General features: G+C 38.6%; 1 protein-coding gene across 9 annotated transcripts in view; it reads right to left on the bottom strand.

The window, feature by feature from the left end:
• Nucleotides 1–23,553, bottom strand: part of Etv1 (ETS variant transcription factor 1) — an 89,102-nt gene that overhangs the window by 25,743 nt on the left and 39,806 nt on the right. For all 9 annotated transcript variants that reach the window (XM_087553788.1, NM_001108709.3, NM_001163156.3 and 6 more), the window contains 3 exon segments: nucleotides 16,411–16,540; nucleotides 13,238–13,426; nucleotides 9,135–9,382 (listed from right to left, as the gene is read on the bottom strand). In XM_087553788.1, coding sequence (XP_087409914.1) covers nucleotides 9,135–9,382; nucleotides 13,238–13,426; nucleotides 16,411–16,540 — 567 coding nt within the window.

The raw sequence follows: 23,553 nt of genomic DNA, 5'->3' as shown, positions 1-23,553 counted from the left end.
ATTTTGCAGCTTTATTTTGCTTGTTGAGTATTTTCTATCCATTTGAATTACCTGTCCCTAAGAAAGGTACCAAGCACTACTAAAAACAATGAAATAGAAACATATACACACAATGAAAACAGTAAGTATTTATTTAACCCAATACAAGTTTTAATATTTTAAGTTATGAAACCCATTCCTCCTCATAACTTAGTTAACTTATTTGAGTATGGAAATATTTGAGCTCCAAAACATTTTTATAAGGACATACACTCCAATGAGTACACACGGACATAGGAGTATACATGCATGCATGTGCATGCTCAAACACACACACACACACACACACACACACACACACTCACTCTGTTTTGAAAAGAAGGTAACCTTTTGCCTCTTTTGTTCACATTCACTAAACACATTCAACCAAACACAGAAAGATAGTCAATGGTCTGTAAACTGTTTTGTTTAATTTCAAATCTCAGCTCTACTTATAAAAACAGTTATATGTTCATTTCACCCACTGGTGGTAAGCAACATAAAGCCTAAGTGTCCCAGTTGCTATGTTTGAAAAGAAACCATAAATTACACACTAAAAAAGTGTACTCCACCCCTGTCAAGTTCCCCTTTCCAAACGAGTACAGCTAAGGAGCATGTTATCCCTCCCTTCCTCCCTTCCCCCTTTCCTGCCTGTAAAATCCAAGTTAGACAAACACAGTGGGGCTGAGATGACATATTTGAATGGAATTCAGACCCACCAGTTCCTGTTTATGTTTCTGATTTGAGAATGTTGTCTTCTCATTCACCATACATTAGGAACTCTGGAAGGCCATAAATGGTGTCAGGTTACACACAAGCAGGACCAATGAACATTAATCATTACTTCCAGTCAACTGGCAAAAGCAGCAGCTGATGGAACACTATCCCCTCCAGCTCTTTATAAATGGCATTCCAGAGAGCCAGGCTCTGTGTGTGCTTGTGCATGTGTGTGTGTTTCCTTTCAGTCTCCATTTTATGAATGAAACTCCAGGCTCTATGGAGTCCATTCATGTAAAAGAAATGCTTACAAGGCTCTGCCCCTAGGGATCAATCAGTCATGGGTAAAACTGATATGATTGGTTTAAGACAGCCTTCAGCCTTCCATTACTGACTTAAAATGCAGTCCCTGTCCATTTGACCTGTGTTAATGCATGAAGAGTAAATCCAGACTGTAGTCTCAATTCTCAAATCAAATCACTCGCCAAGGCCACTTACAGTAACTGTAGATTTAGAGTATATTGAAGCATTTCTTAGAAAAACTGATAGCATAAACCAGCATCGTGGTTCGGGAGATTGCTACTTTAACCAGAATCGAATGAGGAAAAAACCACACAACTCATGGTAGACAATGAAAAGCAAAGTCAACTTGTGAGGCTGATCCATGACAACTATTACAATAATGAGATCAAATAGGTAAATACCACTGTCACAAATTAAGCACCTACAACATCGGCCTAGTTGTCCACAAACCCGTGGTTATCTTTGGATGCTAGTGTCACAGGTAGAAAGTTAACATCTTCCAAATAATCAATAGCACCTTCTTTAATATTCCCAAGTGCTTCCTGACTTGCATTTTTTTAAGCGACAACATGAAAAGTTAGGAGAGAGGGAAGCTAAGCTACAGCACTCTGTGAAAGGCATGTGGCCTTAAGTACTGGTGCCTCATAGAGAACAGAGCTGAGCCTTGGGAGTGTCACATCTCAGATACAAACAACAACAACAACAACAACAACAACAACAACAACAAAGACAGAGTTTATAGAACCATAATCATATTTGCACCAGAAATTAACAAAAATAGAAATGTTGAAAATGATCTAATTTAAGCAATGGCAAGGAGGAATCGGAAAGACCCAGTTCTAACCTAAACGGTGTGACATGTGTTTTACCAGCCATCTGGAAGAGGAACGGAAGCATGCCTGTCTTCTGGTTACTTGAACCCATCTAGGAACAGATGTGCGATCAACAGGCCCGGTGTTCACACCTGAGCGACTCTCAAGAAAACCATTGCTACGCCTGGGGAGGGCAGAGGCAGTCCAAAGCAAGACAGTCTGTTTTGAATCCATTCTTACTATGGCATTACAACCGCTCAGTATTTGACTAACAGCCTCTAACATCGGGCAAAACAAATGCTAGAGAACAACATTGTGGCCTTACCTTAGAGGCTCAAGATTTAAATAACCGAAGAAGGTTCATGGGAAGAAGATGTATGGAAAAGTATTAATGAATAAATATACACCATTTTATGTCTGCTTTAGGGGAAGATGGATTTTGTTTGTTTTAAAGGCATGGTCTCACTCTGTAACCCTGATGGCCTAAATCTTCCTTTATAGACCTGACTGGCCTCAAACTCTGTTCAGCTTGCTTTTGCCTCCAGGTACTGTGCTGCCAGACCCAACATTATTTCATATTTTTAAGAGTTTAATGTACTGCATAACCTCCATGAGTCAATACATTTGAAACTTGATTAAAACAGTTTATGGAATGTAGTCTAACAACTATTTGGAGACAGATATTAAAATATATACAAGTTGATTTGCAATTTAGGTCCAGTACTTGTACTCAAATGCAAACAATCTCCTTCTTAACTTTAACTTCATGCTGGCACAAGAGCAATATGCATTCAGTAGGAGATATAATTCAAATTTTGAATTGTGGAGATAAATGGTTAGATTTTTTTTTTTTCCTGTGATGCTGGGCAGTGGCTGTGAACTTCAATTCCTTGTCAGTAAGATGAACACAAAAACATGCAAGCTATGACCCTGTATTACTATTAAGGTATACTACCATATAAGTTAAACATATTAAACATGTTTACTTATGTTTCTTTCTAAATGTGTTGAAAAGTATAATTTCATCACAAATTTCATGACGAATTTTTTTAAAGAGTTAAAAAGTTCTAGGTATTTTGCGCCTCTTCCCTTATTAGTTATTCCACCCTAGCAACAAGGAAGTGAATGGAGATATTAGTGTAGCTGATGAGAGAAGGTATACATTAGGAAGGATGCATTGGCTCTCAAGCATAAAAACACATCCCACCATTTTGCCCAATGAACTCTCCAGTTAGAATACCAATTTTGATTTGATTTTTAAAATAACCAAAAATGGTTTCTTCAGTAAGAAATTTCTGAATTGCCAATGGTACAAGTATATATGTCTCTCTCTTGTAAGTATATGCATATGTTACAGTTGGAGCATGCACATTGTCCTATGGGCTCCAGTACCAAAGACTTGGTCTCCTACTGTTAGCACTATTTGGAAGGTGGTAGAAATTAGGAACTAGAGGAAATCTCAGTTACCTCTCATTCTCCTGAGAAGAAACTTTGAAGGTTGTATCTGGTCTCCAGCCCACCCTCCTTCCCATCTCTTTGTGGTGGTTGTGGGCCATGAATAGCCCAGCGTCTCCCACATATTGCACTCCAGTGATGTACTCTACACCAAGAATCAACACTGCCAAGGACTACGGACTGACATCTCTGAAAACTTGATCCAAAATAAATTCTTCCTCTTCTCCAGTTGTTTGTATTAGGCTTGCTGTCTTTGAAGACAGAGTTCTGGGATATTGTTAAAGGGCAAAGTAACAATGAGGGTATTCATACTCTGAAGGCACACTAGGACTAGTTCTAACCTCCTTAATTCTATTATTTTTCTTTACTGTTTTACAAGTTTAGTCAATGGATTAAGTTGCTGACAAATTATCTCCAAACACATAAAGGCCTCTGTACATCTATTAAGAAACAAATAGCCACATTGCTCTTACTGCTTTAGCCAGTGATGTTTTGGTCATGCAAAGCTTCAATTTTAAACCATGTTCTATGTCCTGCAGGTGGAAGCCCAAGCTATGTTCTCTGACTCATTTCACTGCTGTCCATCTAAATGCTTAGGATGACAATCCACCAATACAACAAAACACAGAACAGCACTCAGGACATAAGTGTCGTCTCCTAGCCCCATTTCTGAACTTGAATAGGATTCAGAGTTCTTTGTTAAAGTGTTAGCCGAGGCCCAAGGGAATACCAAAGATACAAGCTGGTTATTTTCTCATTTCTCTGCCTACACATCATATTTTTACTAGCTAGTGGCAAAAAAATAAGTCTTTACAAATTTCTAAGGTGATAAAGACATAGTCACAGAACTTGAGAGAAGTCACTTAGGTTAAGAATGGATGGGTTTCAGTGAACTAGACTATGGGGGGAGGGCGGCAATGGGGGGAGGGTTGGGAGGGGAACACCCATAAGGAAGGGGAGGGGGGAGGGGGATATTTGCCCGGAAACCGGGAAAGGGAATAACACTTGAAATGTATATAAGAAATACTCAAGTTAATAAAAAAAAAAAAAAAAAAGAATGGATGGGTTTTCAGTGATTCAAAAGAGGGACATTCTATTCCTCCAAGGGCTTCCTGACATCTGTTTCAGATACTGCAGGACTCTACACGTTTGCTCGTGTAAAAATGAACACAGCTGACAGAGTCTCAAGTCTTCTGTTCCAGTTTGACCGTATGCACAGTATACCAGGCTATTAAAATGAAAGACTGAAGTCTCATAAGAGACTCAGACAAATCAAGTTGCATACAAAGGACTCGTAGCTAGTGGGCCATTCATTTGTTTATCTTTCTTCTAATAATTATTGAGCCTTTGCTAGAAGCACTTATAAACAGTTGGTAAACTTTAATAAACTCATGGTTTTTTTTTCAAGATTTGTTTTTATTTTATGTGTATGAGGGTTTGCCTAGATGGATGTATGTTTACCATATGTGTATCTGGTGTCAACACAGGTCTGAAAACAACTTTGGATCTCCTAGGACTGGAGTTACAGGGAATTGTGAACTATAGTGTAGGGCTGGGAACCAAATTCACATCCTCTGCAAGAACAGTGAGCACTCTCACCAGCTGAGCCATCTCTCCAGCCCTGATAAACTCATTTCTTAAAAATGTTTAAGGAGATAGGCAAGGTGACACATGTCTTTAATCCCAGCATTCGGGAGGTAGATATTCATGAATCTATCAAATTCACATAGTGAATTCCAAACCATGTAGGGCTGCAGAGTGAGGACCTGTCTCAAAGGGGAAAAAGGACGTTTGAGATAAATTTGTTAGAAAAAGAAAGCAAGAGAAAAAGAAGTAAACTTAATCTTAAAACTTATTCTTTTACAAGATTTGTGGTCTTATAATTTGCTACCTCCAAGCAGTGAGCTCCTAAATTTCAAGTAAAATTTGACCACTGGCCCATATGATTTACTAAATTAGGGAAGCAAAGCTCTAAAATCTGAAACAGGTGATGCTTTTCTAACCACTGGATCTCAGAGAGAGCCTTTAACTATATAGAAGTTCTTCATCCAAATTAAGGTAAATATTTACCTCATTTAAAATGCAAAAATCTGTAAAACACTTCCCTTTACTCTGAACAAATACAATGAAGAACTGAGCAATAAGGAATAATATATATTCCATATATATATATATATATATATATATATATATATATATATATATCATGTTCTGTTCTGCAGAGCCTGAGGAGGATGGTTTGTGACAATTTCAAGGCTAACTTGGTCAATACTGTGAGACCCAGTCCAGCTGTGGTTACATAGAAAGATGGTCTCAGAAGCAAAAAGAGAAGATACTACCTGTCTCCTTAGCATTCCAATGGGACATAATTACAAAGACGGACAAACACACTTATGAAAGTGGGAGTCTGCCTAGAGGCACTCTTTTATACATTCCAAATGAAGCATTCTGCACATCCTGACTCTATATGGTTTCTTGTCCAATGAATGTTCTATATACATTTAATTTTAGAAGGCAACTAACAAACAAACAAAACCCTGTTTGGTGCTCTACCCAGCACTATCTGGCTAAAAGAGAAACAAATCAACGGAGTAGACATACTGCATTAACTTTCCCATATAGTGCCATGATGGAACTATATCACACTGTATGGCCTAATAAATTGGCTCCTTGAATATCTAGTTCATTTCTCTTCTCTGTCTGATCCAACTCCCCCCCTTCCTTCCTTGAATAAAGATTTCTACTCTAATAACATAATATTTTGAATTTTTTATCTTAAATATTCGGCAGCTAAAATTGCGTTCCTGTAATTATAATTATAACTAATAGACCTACCATTTCCCATGTCATAATTAATGTCAGGTTTTATTAGAGCACAATCATGCTGTCTTTTCTCTTTGAAGACATCTCTTATTGTCACAACATTTATAGTACATTGAATTAAGCAATAAAGTATCCCAGAATCCTTCTGAAGTGATAACTTTAAATCAAAGATTCTAGATCAACTCATGTAGAAAACACATTTTCTTGTATTGTTTAAAAATCCCCCATAAAGAACATCCTGATGTGCTACTGGTTCAAAACCAATAAAAAAAAGAGAGAGAGAGAGAGAGAGAGAGAGAGAGAGAGAGAGAGAGAGAGAGAGGCGATTCAATGATAAATACATTAGAGTTCCTAAAAGGTTATTTAATGTGCTCTCAGGGAAGATGAATGAGCTAATGACAAACAAAATTTCCAGAGATTATCCTTGTTGGTTGCTGTATGTGATACATACAAAAGATCAACTGCATAGCAGCAAACAAATTTTGACACTAACTTATTAATGAATGGTTCTCTTTGAAATCGTATACCAAAGCTCTTCCTTTTAGATCACATCCAAAAGTCCAACCTTTAGAGTTTAACTCTTCAAATATATCTGAATCCTATGGGCAAAACTGAGATTAGAATTAAGAAGTGTTACATAACTGTGTCATTTAAAAACATAATTAGGGAGGTCATAAAAAAAAATCAGTATCTCTCAAATGTTAAGTAGTATTTTACAAGCCAGTTGAAGACACATGGAACACTTAGAAGAAAAGAGACATCTGGGGCTGGGGAGTTAGCTCAGCGGTAGAGCGCTTGCCTAGCAAGCGCAAGGCCCTGGGTTCGGTCCCCAGCTCCGGAAAAAAAAAAAAAAGAGACATCTACCCTTTTAAGATAGGATGCTGAATGGTTCCCTTAAACGTTAGTGCCAAGAGGTGAGCTTCTGAGGCACACACTGTCTGACTCTAACATCCACACTATATTTGACCCATAGGATATGCAGTTAACTCTTCCAAATCCACCCCTTAAATGTTTGCCTCATTAGAATTTTTAAATCTCTTCTTTCTTGGTTCACAAAATATAAACACTTAATTCCATGCTACACATACATGTGTTTGCAATATAAACATGAGAAGACACATGTGGAACGAATTAGAGAATCACAAAAAGGTTCGGTGTTACTCCTTTACTATTATACTTTTAACAACAGCAAAGTAGAAAATTTTCAACATATTATACAAGTCCCACTGATTGACTATTTATACTAGCTTATATAATTTCCATCTGCTATTTCTTTAAATTATTTATTAATTAATTAAACATTACTGCAGCAAACTAACAACAGCTAGAGATAAGCATAACAGCAGTCAAAGGAATTTGAAATTAACATTGAAATATGTTTCTACCTACAGCAGAACCAAACATTGGCTTTCGAAGTATTCAATTATGGAAATCCAAGGACAGCCATGAAGAGGCTTTAAACTCACACCACTAGGAGGAATTTCAAGAAAGTTCCCAAGATGCATGACCTCACTCAGTAAACTTAGTTATTTTTCTAAACAGTAAATCATCTACAAAATAAATATTCATTTTTTTCTTCTTTGAAAACGCATTTTGAAAACAACATAGAAGTCCAGCTCAAATTTAGCTTTTAAGGAAACCTCTTAAAATTAATCCTAGAATAGGTTAGAACCAATGTTTCTACAGAGACAAGCTTACCTGTTTGCCTAGCTCTTGGCCCAATGCTGCCTCAGACCTGGTGAGGTCTAACATACAAACATAAGGATCGTTGCTTCTGACTTTTCCCCCTAGACCAGGTTAGAGGCACAAACAGATGTCCTGCTCTCAAGAAACCAACCATGCCTGAGCAGAATCTCTCCAGGCCCTAGGAGGGTCAGTTGGACAAGAAATTCGGGGCTGTTGAGAAATTACTGTGTTTTTATGATATTTGAGGCATGCATTAGAGTAACCAATGCCTTTAGTCCTTTCCCTTCCTATCCTGTGAAGATCCAACTGAGCGAGAGCCTTCAAGTCTTGGGGACCCCTGCGCTGAGCTCTAAGAGACCTTCACAATAAAGCAGAATTGTTTTATTCGATAAAACCTGGAAGCAGCTTTCTGTCCCCTAAGCCGAACTCTGAAATTATTACATTAGTTCTTTCATAAAGGATGTCCATTTACTTGCATCCAGATGGAAGGAAATTGGACTCCACTCAAGTATCCCCTCATCTAAAACCAGCCATGGAGCTAGCTACAATGTTAGGAATAAAAACTGACGGGTGTGTGGTGCCCTCCTTGGAAAGACGACATCTTTCAAAATACCTACAAGTGTAAAAAGCTTATGTCCCAATTTCACAGACAAAACCAAAAGAGACAAGGTAGGCAAAGTTTTGAGTTTTAAAATTAAATGTTGGCGAAACGTGGTAGTCACATTTGGAATCAATTTTAAGCTTCTTTACCTTCAGGAAGACCTCTTTCCTCTGACAGATGACATGTAGTAGATTTTCCAGCTCTCCGAGACAAAGCCAAACACGGTGAGAGAAGCTTAAATCTGCATTTTTCCCCGTTCCCTTTCTAATATGTAAGAATTTCTACTTTAGAACCACTGGAACTTTTGGCACCAATGATTGTTCTAAGTTATCAAGTCTAAATGCCCACCATAAAAGACCGTTACTTTGCAAGCATTGTTTCTAAATAACATTACCATAGCAGGATGCAAAAGGAAAAAGAACAGGATCAAGAAAAAAAAATTACAAGTTCCAGCTCTTACTCAAGTAAGTTCAAATTTATAAATTGTACTGTCTTTTAACTGGTTTCATTTTCAGACACTATTTTTGATCATCATCTCATGGCAAAGTCTTTTGATAATACATGCCCCTCAATTGTAGAACGTCCCCAATACAGGATAAAATCAGAATACGCACTTACAAACCAATGGTCAGAAGGCACCCAGTCTGACAACCCTAATCAAATCAACCAGGGAGGTGAAAAGATGATTTACATGTAATTCCATAAGAAGACGGGCATACCTGAATCATATGCAAAGTCTCTGGGTTCCTGTTTGATCATCAAAGGAGGGGGAAAGCTTTGGCTGGCTGCACCGCCAACCATGGTGGTATGTTCATAGACTGGGTCGTGGTACTCCTGCTTGAAGCCTTGTGGTGGGAAGGGGATGTTTGGCTCAGACATCTGGCGTTGGTACATAGGACGCCCTTCCCTTGGCATTGTTGGCAAAGGAGGGAAAGAGTTACAGGGTTCAGAAAGCTGGCGGCGAAATCTGGAGAAGAGAGTGTGTTTCAGATGAAATAGTTAACACAAAGTTGTCTTTGTGTGAGATACATTTCCTAGCTGCTAGTGAACGGTTTAAACCAAACGGCCCAAGGTGAACAGCTTTAGTGAGCCTCAGATTTCTGTTCCTAGAACAGTAGTGCTGTGACTTGTTTTAAATCGCACGATGACGTGTGCTCCCCTTTTTAATCCATCCATTACAAACAATTCGGCATATCATACAACTAAGGTGTGCTGCCAGTAACTGCACAATGAACGGTTTTGAATTACTATGATCTCTAACGGCTAAAATGACCAATTTTAAGCTAATTGGATCATTTACATAACTTCTGGAAGAAAGGGTTCTCAAATAATGAAACCTAAGAAAAACCAGGGAAAACAGAATGCAATCTCCAAATGGCACTCTCTCTCTTTAAATTCTGTCACCAAACTAATCAACAGGCAAACAAAGGAGTCTCCAAACAAAACCTACTTACTGGCTTGCCTTCCATAACCCTCAGAGATTCAGGAAGTACAAGAGAACCGAATCTCTTCGCCAATCAGCAGGCCTTTAAATTCTCCAACAATGTCCAAATTAACAGTGTGTTCTTGTAAGAAATAAATCTTGGCATTATGGAAGCTCTTTTTTTAAAAAAAGACTTTCTCTGTCCTGCCAAACAACAGCACAGGACATACTGGCTCCTAAGATCTCCAAACTGCTGGGTTGATTAAAAAACAAGCAACGCACACACAGCTGACCACCTAAGATACACAGGTTTGGGTAAGCGGGGCAATGAGGGCGTGAGGAAGTTCTAAGGCCTAGGCAGAGAGCTGCAACGGAGTCCTATGCTCCTTCCTTCTTGGTAAAGATTGGCTGAAACCATAATTGTTCTGATCTGTGCATCTCGTCCATAATATCATTGACCCACCACAAGGATGTGGACTAATTAAAGATTTAAAAGTGCTCTAAAAATGCCCCAGGAGTGCTTAAAAAAATAACCTCTAAAGCCTATCCATGAGCAAATATTAGCCTATTAACCCCCCAACCCCCACCTACTAAAAGCGTTCCTGAGACTTTAATTTTGAAGGTTAGCATTTAATTTCAGTAATGTTAAATGAAAATAAGGAGAAAGCCAAAGAATGGCAGGGCAATTGCTTTAGGATTCGGAAGCATACTCCATGCCAGGGCTTAACTCTAGGTATGCCAGCTGCCCCGAAAAGCATGGAAATTCCACTTACACCTGCACGAAATAAACTTAGAAACCCAGATACTGTGAAACGGCGAGGCTGGCTGGCACTGCATGCATTTCCCTTCTCTTGCTTATTTCATTAGCCAAAAAAAGAAACAGAAATTATCATTAGGAACTGTCAAGGAGTGAATCAGAAAATGGTAACTTGGAGATAAAATAAGAAGCTGGCTCCCTTCTGAAGCCTTAAAAGGAAGCTAATATTGCTTGCCCTAAAAGCATTGTAAGGAAGGGAAGCTATTTGCTTTTTACGAGTCAATGTGATTCGTACTTGTTCTTGTGAGAGACCATGTATGTATCAGGGATATGTTTCCAGGGAGAATGTATGGTTTGGGTGTCATTCTGCTGAGCCACTGGCCACTGAGAAAGAGAAAATGAGGGGCAAAGTTTGGTGGCTGAGGACAGTAGGTAAATGCACTCACTAGTGGGTAAGGAGAATCTGGTCGGTGCGTTGGGAACACAGCTAAAGAATATAGACAGGTCTCTTGCACAGTGGGTTCGTGAAGACGTGCCAAAGGGTTGTCCTGAGGTGTGCACTGAGTCTGAGGAGAGGAAGCAGAACTCAGGCCAGCTGGCTGTAAACTGTTCCCAGAGTGACGTGGGGTGCCTGGGCTGGAGGGAGCTATCTGGGGAAGGGATCTGTTCCCAGAGCAAATATGCCATTTATAACCAAGGGACTGCCATTTGTTGGCCAGAGCCCTCTAAGAAATCCTCATCAGAAACATAAGGCTTCAGAGATTTTCCTGGGATTGGCCAGCTGGTACCATGCTCAAAACTCAGCTGGGGGGCAGTGGGAAAAGACCCCGAGCTTCCCTCTTGTAGTTCCGGGCCGGCTGTTCTTAGTCTAACTCTTTGACTTCAAGTTGAGATACAAAAATGGATCTGGCTAAAGCACCTCTAGTTAGGTCATCTAAAACCAAGCATACTACTTGCTTAGCAATCGCCTAGCCTTGGGGAGAGACAGCCTGCACAGGGTGCAGACAACAGATCCCCCAACGATCCAGTGCTCGTTTGAATTGCAGGGCACTTGGTGATGATAAATTCGGGTAAGTCTTTGGAAGTAGACAAAAGGAACGGCAGAGGTTTTGTAGTCCCTGCTTTTTCTCGTGTCTTGCACAATTATGCTTCTGTTTAATGGCCTACCCTGCAATAGGCACTCTTTCGTCCATATTTACAAAATGTTTACACAGGGAGATGCACAGAGCATTTCACTCTAACTACACCCCATGTCTGTGGAGTGAGAAGGGAAAGAAAATAGGAGACTTTGAGGAACCAAAGCTGAGAAGAACCGGGTGACGGGAGCCAAAGGGAGAGAACATGGCTTTGTTTCACATGGGAAAATTATATTTCATCCTATTCCTTTACAGCAAGGAGTAACTCATTTTGAGACTGAGGTACAGCGTGTTTCTTTCTATATCGAGATTTGCCTGTAGTACACCTGCTTTTTCTGGTGACTGGGAGGAGTCCTTGCAGTCAGCTATTTCCACAGTGATGTCTCTCAACCAGTTATGGTTGTAGTTCATGGATAAAGTTTTGAAATTTGGGGGGGGGGGATCCAATGCTTAATGTAATTTTATATTGAGTCTAATTGTATAATTTTTAAAATATAAGGCAGACTTTAAACAGAAAGACAATAGAAACTCTAAGCTTGAATTTCCTAATGATTTCCTTCCTACTTCTGCTCTTGAAAGCATCTAATGCAGGCTACAGATACTACATAGTGGCGTGTGACTCATGGGTCTTTCCAGTTAGTATTCAGGGCTATCATAAAGATAGTCACACATGAGGCAGTATTTTGTAATCAACTCAGTCGGCACTTCTGATAAAGTCTTTTTCTCCCATGGAGACTAGTGCTAAAGAGTTTCCTAGACAGTCCTGGTAATGGGGAACAAAACATAAGGGACGAAATTAGCCACATAAAGTAAACCTGTGTTCTAACTCATGGATTAAAGAAGTACTTCCTCTAGGATTGCATTCAAACTTGGATTTCCTCCTCTCTCAGGTCAACAATCTCCAGTTACAGGCCTCTCAGCAGCTCTGCCCTCCGATTCTCCTTGTTCATTTCTAAGTAACACTTACTTGGCAGCTATCTTTCTGAAGCACTTTCTTAGCGTCCATAGTCATGGGTCTATGGACGTGAAATAGCCATTGAAAAGGAAAGCAAATAGATTAATCAAATAAGATACACTGTGTAAGACTGTGTAGAACTAAGTCATTCGATGTAAGGTAATGAACCTAATTTTATAAGTCACCTAGTAAAATGAGCCTACTAACTTTGCAAAACTAGTGCACACATAAGCATGCACGATCTGTTGCAACATTTAAGTGAATCAATTTATGAGAAGTGAGGAGAAATGTTCAGCTTAATTTTATCTTAGCAAACACTTTAAATGTTTAAAAAAGACAATTATCTTTGCAAATTATCTTCTCCACAAATTATTTTTATTATTGATAGAGCAACCTTTGGCTGAAATTATTTTTGTACAAATGTGCCAAATTATTATGCTTACCTTAAAACACTAGAGATCTTCAGAACAGCTATGGGTAAGGTCCTTCATGAAAGCTGAAACTGGTGGAGCTTTTAGTTTGTTTTGTCTGAAATGGCATCCGGAGCTTACCTGTGGTCCATGGGGTAGGTGCTGTCTGGTATGGACTGGGAAGGCGGGAGGTGAGCTGGGAAGGCCCGGTCAGGTTTCGGAGTATGAGCTGTGTTTGGAGATGCATGATGTAGTGGGGACACTGGAGTGCTGGATGGTGTTGGGGGATTGGAGGGCCTCATTCCCACTTGTGGCTTCTGATCATAGGCACTACCCAGAGAACAAAAGAGAACATAGGTTGCATGGGAGTAATTTTTAAAGAACCCTGTTCCTAGGGAAAAATCAAAACCTTATCTTCGACATGAGTGATAAAGAAGCTAAACTCATTTAGATTTTGATTTTTAATTCTAGAATCTATAAACTTCAAAGCCCCCACGCTCTTACATAGGAAATATCATGTGAAACTGTGTAATGACATGACTATTTCTAACATACGCACTCAGTGGGCAGACAGCTTAGTTAGGGAAGCCCCTTCTGCTGACGAATCACCATCACCTCCATCTGTTCTCAACACACATCTTTTCGGAACCGCTCCTTCCTAAATCATTAAATACCTGAGTGTCATCCTTCCTCTCTGTTACATTTTAAAACCAGACCTAACGTCAGCTTAGTAAGGGAGACTGTATTTGATTTGCCTTTATTTGTGGTGGAATTCTAGGCAGTGCTCTTGCCTTTCCAGATATTTTATATTAAATGATGTTTGGCCTTGAATTCCTTGATAATAAAGATTAACGAGGCAAATTAAAATGTCTCGGATATATTTAAGCTTTCTTTGATTGTGAGTGAAAAATAATATCAAGAAATAAATGCTATTATAGTGGACTAACTTCCACTCACAATCACAAATGCAAATAAAGTAAGCCATTTGTTTTCTAGTATGACTTTGAGTTGCTTTCCAATGCATGGCTCTCTGAAGTATGATTGAACTAATGTCTTCAATCAAGAAAAATATCTTACTAAAATCAGATTTTATGTTCTGAACAGCAGAAAGGTATATGTCTGCGTAAAGTATCTAGATATACTCTTCAAATAAAAATATTAATAAGAGCTGGTTAAAATGGTGCAAGACTTTAATCACATGCCCCAGCCTGTACTGGCCAGGCAGATCCCAATTCAAAAAAATATATATATACACATAATGAGAGTGATGGACTTTTAAAAGAAACCTTTTCTGCTTAGCTTAATATATAATAACCTAAAGTTTCTTCTCTATTACTACAGCAGAATTCTATCCAAGTACAAATATGCTCTCCTGAAGTGCAAGCGTAAGTGCTACATACTCTACCCCATCTTTAAAGCTATCTGTACTCATAGAGAGAATGCTGGGAAGGGAAATTGGTGGAGGAGAAAAGAGGAACTGAGGAAGGGAGCAAATATGGGAATAGACTTGATCAAAATGTATCATACATATGTGTGAAATTCTCAAGCTGAAAACAAAAAAAACTTCTTGCATTTGATTTTACCTATGTGTTTCTGAACGAAAACCTATTTTGATGAAGTGGCTAGCTTGAGTCTTTCCCATAAAACAGAGCCGGGCAGTGGTGGCTCATGCCCTTAATCTCAGCACTCTGGAGGCAGAGGCAGGTGGGTGGGTCCCTGTGAGTTCAAATTCAACCTGGTCTACATAGTGAGTTCCAGGAAGACCAGAGTTACATGAAGAAACCTGTCTCAAACAAAGGGAAAGGAAGGAAGGAAGGAAGGAAGGAAGGAAGGAAGGAAGGAAGGAAGGAAGGAACAAATGCCTAATTATCCCAAAATATTACTTTCTTCCCTCATAAAGTATTATATTAAATTTTACTATTTATAGAGAAAAGGAAGCTCCAGAATGTACTGTGTACACCATATAGGTTGAGAGAGATGGTGCTTTTTGTTTGTTTGTTTTTACAGAATTCTTCAAATTGTGGGCCAATTCCCCAACTGTTCATCTATGGGTCTGAGATATATTGTATAAAACAATGTTTTTATGGTCACCATAATAATCAGCGTTGAATTGCAAAGAGTATCTTATATCTAACTGGTTCAATGACTGGAAGTTGTCCAATGTTAAAATAACTGTGTTGTTGTATACACCTGTGTTTGAGAAAATGCAAACAATAAAACTAAATAACCAAATGCACTATTAATATTTAGCACGAACTCAGTATGCTGTCCTAGTTCACTTTTATAAAAGATCTGCTTTATAATAACATTTTGGTTTCAAATGAGCTGCCTCACAATTTCAGGCTTTAGCGAGCCTCTTAGAAAGTCACACAAAAAACATTAAATTTCAAGAACGAACAGGAACAAAAGATCTCAGCATTTGTCAGTTGCCATGAGATGGCACAGTCTAATTTTCTTGAGTCTTCTATCTAACAGATGTGGAAGATGGCGTACAGGAGGTGTATTTGTAGTAACACAAGATTCTTCTGGATCCTAATGCACTGAGCTTGAATTGATACACCTTATAATGCAGTGCACATATTTCCAATCGGTTTTGCAAGTTCTCAAGCCACCTCCCTTGAAGAACTAAGTCTCTACTGTAGTCAAGAGTAATAGTCAACAGCTATAGCCAACTTTTTTTTTTAAATGCAATTAGAGGCCAAGATGAAAAGTAAAAGCATGCAATTCACTTCAAAGGGTTTTTAATGAACATATGTGTTATCAGATTTTCTAGCAAATGAACAATGCACTTTGAATGCACCACCCTTTACTATCATCTCAAGAACAACTGGCTTTTTAATAGATAATTGCCTTGGCTGGGCCTTATAAAATTAGAGTTTTATTGCAATTGTCCATGAATGCATCTTATAGATCATCTGTAAAGCCTGTCAGATAACTAATGTACTGCTTTTGCTTGCCAAATGTTATATGTATTTTTTTTCTCTACAAACGATCTAAAGTCCATAATGCATTCATTCTGATGGGAACCTTCAAATGCTGCTGGTGCCAAATAAGACCCCCTTTTCAAACCCAAGATGTGTCACCTCCGTAGAAAGAGAAACTATGAGATGAGATTGAGATGAGAATTATTACTTTAAAATGATTCTAAAGCGTGTGATTGTATGGCAAATGGGTCTTTAGAGTTCTGCTGAATACATTACCTAATTAGCTTATTATGTAATAAAGACGTAACCCATAAAAATTGACTTGCGATTTCAATATCATTCTACACTGTTTCCGAAAGGGATGCTGTCTCTGAGCACACGGCTTCTTACCTGACATTGTACAGGCACTTTTCTCCATAGCTGAATTTAAAGGGCTGCTCTTGGCTGCAAGCAGACCCGAGTTCTGAACATGGGCTGTGGGGTTCTTTCTTGATTTTCAGTGGTAGGCCATGAAAAGCCACTAAAAAGAAAAAACAAAAAACAGAACAAACATATCCATAAACATTTAATTCAACTAAGAATTAAGTCAGTTAATCTGTTTGACATCTCTTATTTAAATTATCATCAACATTTCACGGTAACTTATGCTTATAAGAAAATTAGCACTTGATAGTCTATGTGGCTGAAAGAATTCTGGAAACTTCCTATGCTCTGCAGCCAACCTGCTTTTTCTGCATTAACAAAATACAAGTCTGATTTTTGTTTCTGCTTTGATAATATTCACAATGCTTAGAATGTCAGTTTTCAGAAAAGAAGTTTCAAAACCTGTTATAAATATTCCCATTGATTAAAACAAAGGCAGAAAAAATTGCATCTGTTTAGTCAAGATTGGAGTACAGCTTTAAGCATCATTCATCAGCACCACTCTAGTAGTAGTGATCTCCTGACGCATGACGAAGACAATCCAGGTGTAGGTCCAAAGGCAAGGCATTAAGTATGAGAACTAGAAAAACCAACATCTTTGAGATTGGTGGCTATTTCTAAACTGAAACAAAAATTCCTGCCTATCTATTTACCTAAACTATAAAAATAAAACATGATACATGAAATTTTTTACTACATGTAATCCTCAATAAAAATTATCCTATATTAATAGTGTTTTCTTTTTTTCCATACAACTTAATATGTAAACTTTTAAAGAAAGGTTAATATTTATGTAGAGTCATTGTGCTTAATTTAAAGTCAGTTATGCCATGAAATGTACAGTGCAGGAAACACACACACGCTCACATGAATGTGCTTACTCTAGGACCATAAAACCAATGAATAAGCTTCACTGTACTTTACAAAGTCTGATGATTCCCCCAAGTGTTCACTATATTCTCTTTAGATTTCTTTCACAATGAAATGTCTATGATAAAAATTTTGATACACAGAAAAGAAAACCCCAAAAGCATTCACTGTGTTTGCTAAGAAAACTCTCTCCTCCTGTATACATGTGTGATACATGGATGTGTATATGTCTGTATACATGTGTGATACTTAGATGTGTATATGGTTTCACTAACTCTTACAACAGCAAACATGTATGCTACAACACATTTATTGGCACATTTCGCCAAACTTTTTAATTATTTTCAAGCTCTTTGGAAGATAGACAGCAAAATGCATGTACTCAATTTCTAGAACATTGAATCAAAACCTAATTTTTTATTTTCCTAACAGAAAGCTGTAGTGACAAAGAAACCCATTTGCCCTCAAAGAAGTAACATAAAAAACAGAGAATTCCAATTTAATTTACATGAATAAAAATTTGTTAAGACTTAAGATGCCATATTTCCATAGTTAGGACTTTTTGACCAAAGGTATAAAAAGATTAACAAACAGCTTGAAAAATAAATTTAACCCCAAAAGAAACACTTAAAAAATTAAGGTTTACTAAAATTAAAATTACCTCTTTAACGGCACATTAGAAGAATGAAGAAAAAGGCACAAGGTCCAAGATGCTTGCAACAGAGGGATCTGACAAAGAATTCTTATTTAATGTAGAAGGAATTGCTTTATAGCAATCCAAATGACCAAATGAAGTGGACCAAAGACCTAGTCAGACAACTGGCTCCTAAAAGAAAATATCTAAATAGCAAGATGGGGAAGGGGCAGCAAAATGAGTGAAAACATAATCAAAATTGTTGCTCATCAGGAAATTGCCAATAAAAAGAAAAGATTATCACGAGACACCCATTAGGAAAACCAAAGTATAATAAAAGGTTGACAATACTGATACTGAACAAAATAATGGAAATTGGTTCAAGCATCTCAGAAAAGTTTGTGACTACCCGAAAGCTTCAACATGAATGTGATCTTGTGATCACACTAACACGAATTCTCCTATATGTGTGTATATGTATATATGAGAAAGGAGTTCATATATTCTCCAAAAGACATATGTAGAAATGTTTGTGGAAGTTTTACTTATGTAAAGAAAGCTAAAAAGGTTTTAAATATTCCCTGGTGGAGATAAATAAGTATGGCATCTGCATGCAAAGAATATTTAGAAATAACAAGAAATAAAGCACCTTCCATTGCATCCAAAAACACAGATGCTCTCACAGCTATGTAGTTAAGCCCTATAAATTTCCAAAACAAAGCTAGCTGAGAGCATAAAGATGTTCTTCTGCGTTTAGCCTGTGATTTTGTTTGGCGGCTTAGTAAAATTAAGCTGTTGAGGTGAGCTGTTAGCTCCATGGCTGCTAGCGTCCTTCAAACCAAAGGGAGATGTGTGTGAAGCTGAAGGCAGAGATCAAGTTGAGGATCCTGCAAACCCAGAAATGTTAAAGATGGATAGGAAAGTGGAAAAGACTGGGAGAATCGTGGAGCAGAGATTCTCTCTCTCTCCCTCCCTCCCTTTCTCTCTCTCTCTCTCTCTCTCTCTCTCTCTCTCTCTCTCTCTCTCTCTCTCTCTCTCTCTCTCTCTCCTCAGAACCAACCTTCTGTCTTCATCCCGCTCTGTAGCCACTGAAGATGAGGATGAGCCGTATCAGCTTTTTAAGCCACCCAGTACGTGACACCTTGTCATTGCACCTTTACCTAATGCTCCATTCCCAGTCAATGTTGTCACCAAACTGGCTGAGTAATGATTTTAGGTTACAAAACTTTCTAGGTGATTATCATAAGCAGACAAATGCTAAATCCAATGTGAGGCTTGGCAGCACCGGCGCACCTTGAGTTCAAAGAGACCCAGCACTTGAAAAAAATCTATTTAGATGCCAACCGTTGAAGGCTCGTCACCTTGTAGGCTTCGCAGCCCTAGCCGCGGAGGATTTCCATTCTCTTTACAACCTCATTCTATGCCTGTGCGGCTATGAAACATTATGGACCAATAATTGGTTTTTCTTTACTGGTCCCAGTCCAAAGACTAACAGGACGATCTAAGATACCCGGCATTTATTTTTATTTTTCATATCTGTAGGTGAAGTATAAAACTTAGAACCAAACTGAAGCCTTCCATTTTCTGCACAAGAATGTGGGACATATCTTTTATGATCCTCACTTAAGCAAGCTTGCCCGCCTCCTGGGAATCATACCTATACCTTCATGGAGGCAACTTCTATTCACCGTTGCATGAGAGATATAGAGGCTCCCATCAGAAAGGGCTGAGCTGGAGGCTGCCTAGGTATATTTCATCCCAGGGCTCGAGGCTTCGTGTCTGCTAATAGGAGGTTTTTCCAGATCATTGGCACCGGCGCAAGAGAAAACAGCACATTCATTTCGTGCAATTTGCTGTACTTTCCCACATGGAGCTGGTGCATGTAAAAGGCTGTTAAGTACTAAATTATTCCTTATCAAATCACCATCATCTGGAGTCATGATCAACACTAATTAAATTACTTTCACTGAACACGGCTCCAGCCTGCTGCCGAGGCTGCTAGCATTCCGCTTACAGTGCGGTCCTCCCTGGGTCTGGAACACAGACCTGCGGGCATCGGCATTGTTTGTAGTTTAATTAAAGTGAATCTTTCCTTTTTCAAGTGAATTAAATCGAGCGAGTTAGCCTCTTCATTTCATTGACAAAGAAATGATGTTTCCAAATGATACTTTATTCCTGACTTCATAGACTTCAGGTCATTTATCTAAGTATGAAATTTAGAGTTCCTCTCAGGCATCCCTCATACAGGGTCTGAGGGCTCCCATGCAAACTTTTATAACCACACAGCTATCAACTCTTCTAGGGAGAGGCAGACAGAACAGTCAAGAGGTGAACCTTGCATTCTTTGCCTTGATGGAAGCTTGACCTTTAAAACCACATCTTAAGGCTGACTAATGATGACTGAGTTTGTCTAGTGGTTAAATGTAAAAGATCCAAATTATCAGAACTTAAAAATATGCACTTTCAAAATAAATTTAACCACTTCTTAACCTGAGAGTTTACAAGGGGTTATGGCATTCATTACGTGCTTAGAAATTCAGTAACTGTTTTTCCTTTAAGAGCTGTGAACGGTGAATGGCGTGGTACCTTTCATCTTCTACCTACATTTCAGACAGGAAACAATTCAGTTACAATACCACAGAAGCACAGACACACCCTGAGCTCACAGCACTACGAAAGCACGGAGACACCCTTAGGTTTCCACAAGCAAGGATCCTAAGTTAAAAATGAATTTTTTGATTGAACAGAAACACAACATAAAACAACTTGTCGGTAGAAAGAATGAATTAAATTCTCAAGGGAGAGAATACTTCCTTAGACGTGACAATAAAGCCTTATCTTTAACCTTCCACTGAGAACAGACGATGTTTGTGACAGCTATCCACTAAACACTCATCCACAAAGAGATGGAGTTTGGGTGGGAGGCTGAGTTTACAATCTGAACAAGAAGCTGCAAACACATTTGAAAATAACTCAGGATTTAGATAGTATTTTGTGATCTTCAAGGTTGGAGTTGACGACTATTGCTCAAATGTTCCGATGTTAGTCTTGGTTCAATGTGAGGCATGGTTGAAAGGAGAGGGAACCCTTAGACAGTAAGCCAGAGTGGGAGGAAGCTGGCTTGTTGGAGGAAGACTTCAAGGCCCTGGTGCCTCTTTTTCTTCCTAGCTATAAGAAGTTCCTGCTGATATGTCGTACTGTGCACTGCAGATTAAAAAAGTATAGCCTGCCACCTAAAATCTCTGAAGCCATTAGCCACATTAATTTTTCTACCTTTCAGTTTATTTTATTGGCTATTTAGTCACAGACATGGAAAGCTAACAAAAAGAAGCTAAGCAGGATGCCTGGGTAAAGATCTAAGACAACACTGTAGCAGGCTAAGGATTAGAGCCTGGGGCCGAAGAGATGGCGCAGTGGTTAAGAGCATTTGCTCTTACAGAAGACCTGGGTTTCATTCCCAACATCTCCACAGTGGTTCATGACTATTTGTAGCTCCAGTTCTAGTGCGTCCTATGTCCTCTTCTGACCTTCATAGGCATCAACCATAAATGTTGACAGGCATACACAGAGGGAAAAATACACATATAAAGTACAATGTAACTAATTTAAAATTTTAGTATTATTACATGCTTATAATCCCAGCAATGGGAAGTGGAAGCAAATGGATCTGAAGTTCCAGGTCTTCAAAGCCAGCCTGGGCTACAAGACACCCTAATTTAAAAATGGTAACAAATAAAATTTTTAAGTGAATCTTGGGATTTTGGTTGCAATAAAATTAAAATCTGTTTACAGTTGCACTTGAAATGTTTCTTGTTAAGGAACACACTATAACACCATGTAAAATCACACCAGGTGTTTTTGAACCCTTCCTTCCTTCCTTCCCTATTTGTATCTACTATGCCTTAAATGATACAATGGATACTGAGAGCTAGAAGGCAATATGAAACTATGGAGTGCAGGTGTTGAACAAGATGACATCATACCATCAAGTGCAAATATAGGTCCAATCATAGTTTTATTTAGATTTCTAAAAAATATTTCCTCTAGCAAAGATCTTAGGCTGTTCTCTATTCCTTATGCTTAATTCATGTGTGTGTGATACACACAGCTGTATGCATGACCTTACTAATATATTCTTGGCACTTGTATTTAAATGCAAAAACTTCCCAGAGCATTTGTGTTTGCTTCTAGGCATTCTGTCTCCCTTCAATTTATTACTGTGACCAAGACATTTAAAATTTCACACTACTCATATTACACTGAAGCAAAAAGATGGTGCTCTCCCACACTGAGAGCTTGCCCTACCCTGGGATTACAGAAACGTCACAAGTGGCATACAAGTCTACTTCTAGACATCTCCAGAGAACATAAAGAAGCAGGAAGTGGGCTGGGCTCTGACCTTTCACTCTTTTTTACTTTTTAATTCTTCTAAGAGTGAAACAAAGTAATAATTTCTAGGAATACAAAGTATTTACCCCAGGAGAAGAAACATTTATTTTTAGATCTTGTCAAAAGAGAAACAGGTCTTTGAACAAATCTGTGATTTCTAAAGGGAACCAAGCCAAGAGTGCAGTCTCCTCATACTGGCAACGAGGCTCCTGAACTATTATAAAATAAAACCAAACCAAAACATGACGTTTAGGGTAACCTGTGATATGATGCTTGAAGAGTTCTTAAAGGACAGGCTGTGAACACCTACAACTTACTACTTGTTTTTATAAGTGCACTGGCGGACCGTCTGGGGTTACTTTGAACCACAGTAGTGGACTTGAGTAGTCCTGATGGAGACAGAGGACCAGCAAAGGCTGAACACTGACCATCTGATTCTTTCCAGAGAACAGCTTGCTCATCCTTGTTTCAGATCATGCTCTACACTGATAAGGGAGAAAGCACACACGGAAGAAGCTGGCCGAGTAATGTGTGCTCATGCGCACTGATAACCTAGTCAGCAAAGGTCACTGGAATCTGGTAACACTTTGTGTGGCTTAGGGTAATCAATTCACGGGGCTACACAAACAAGCTGGTGAAAAATGGCACAAAATGGAGACTCTAAAACATTATAGATTTATGAGGCATGAGGACTTTCAAAGCACTTACTTAGACCGGGATGACATATAACATGCAGAATTTTTTACACCTGTCTAGAAAATATAACTGAAAAAAAAAGTCAAAACAAAAACAAATCATGTTATAGACATCGAAGTGCTTATAGAAAAAAAAAAAAACACTTGGCTATGGAAGTGCTTTGGAGGAGGTAAAATAAAGAACCTCTGTAAAAGGTGAAAAAATAAATGGTATACATAAATTAGATTATTTAAGAGCACATACAAGTACGCAATGAAAAATGCATGCTGTCTTTTATACAAATAAATGTAGTTAGGAGTACACTCAGTAGATGAAACACTCCCTTTAAGTTAGTATCACTTCAAGTTCAGGTGATAAATGCATGACAGTGACCTCAGCTAAATCTCAGAAGCTGAGGGGAAGGCTTATGTACAAATAGGGACAATAATGTCATAAGTTCTGTAAATACACTTTGTAAGGTAGAGAAGCTCAGGGGATCCTCGAGCTGTATGTAAGCCTCTCAGAAATTCTTTCTCAGTACA

This window comes from Rattus norvegicus, chromosome 6 (genome assembly GCF_021556685.1).
Source record: "Rattus norvegicus strain SHRSP/BbbUtx chromosome 6, alternate assembly SHRSP_T2T, whole genome shotgun sequence".
Taxonomy (NCBI): Eukaryota; Metazoa; Chordata; class Mammalia; order Rodentia; family Muridae; genus Rattus; species Rattus norvegicus.
The sequence above is the reverse complement of the archived record's forward strand: the minus strand, read 5'-3'. Positions and strand labels throughout refer to the sequence as shown.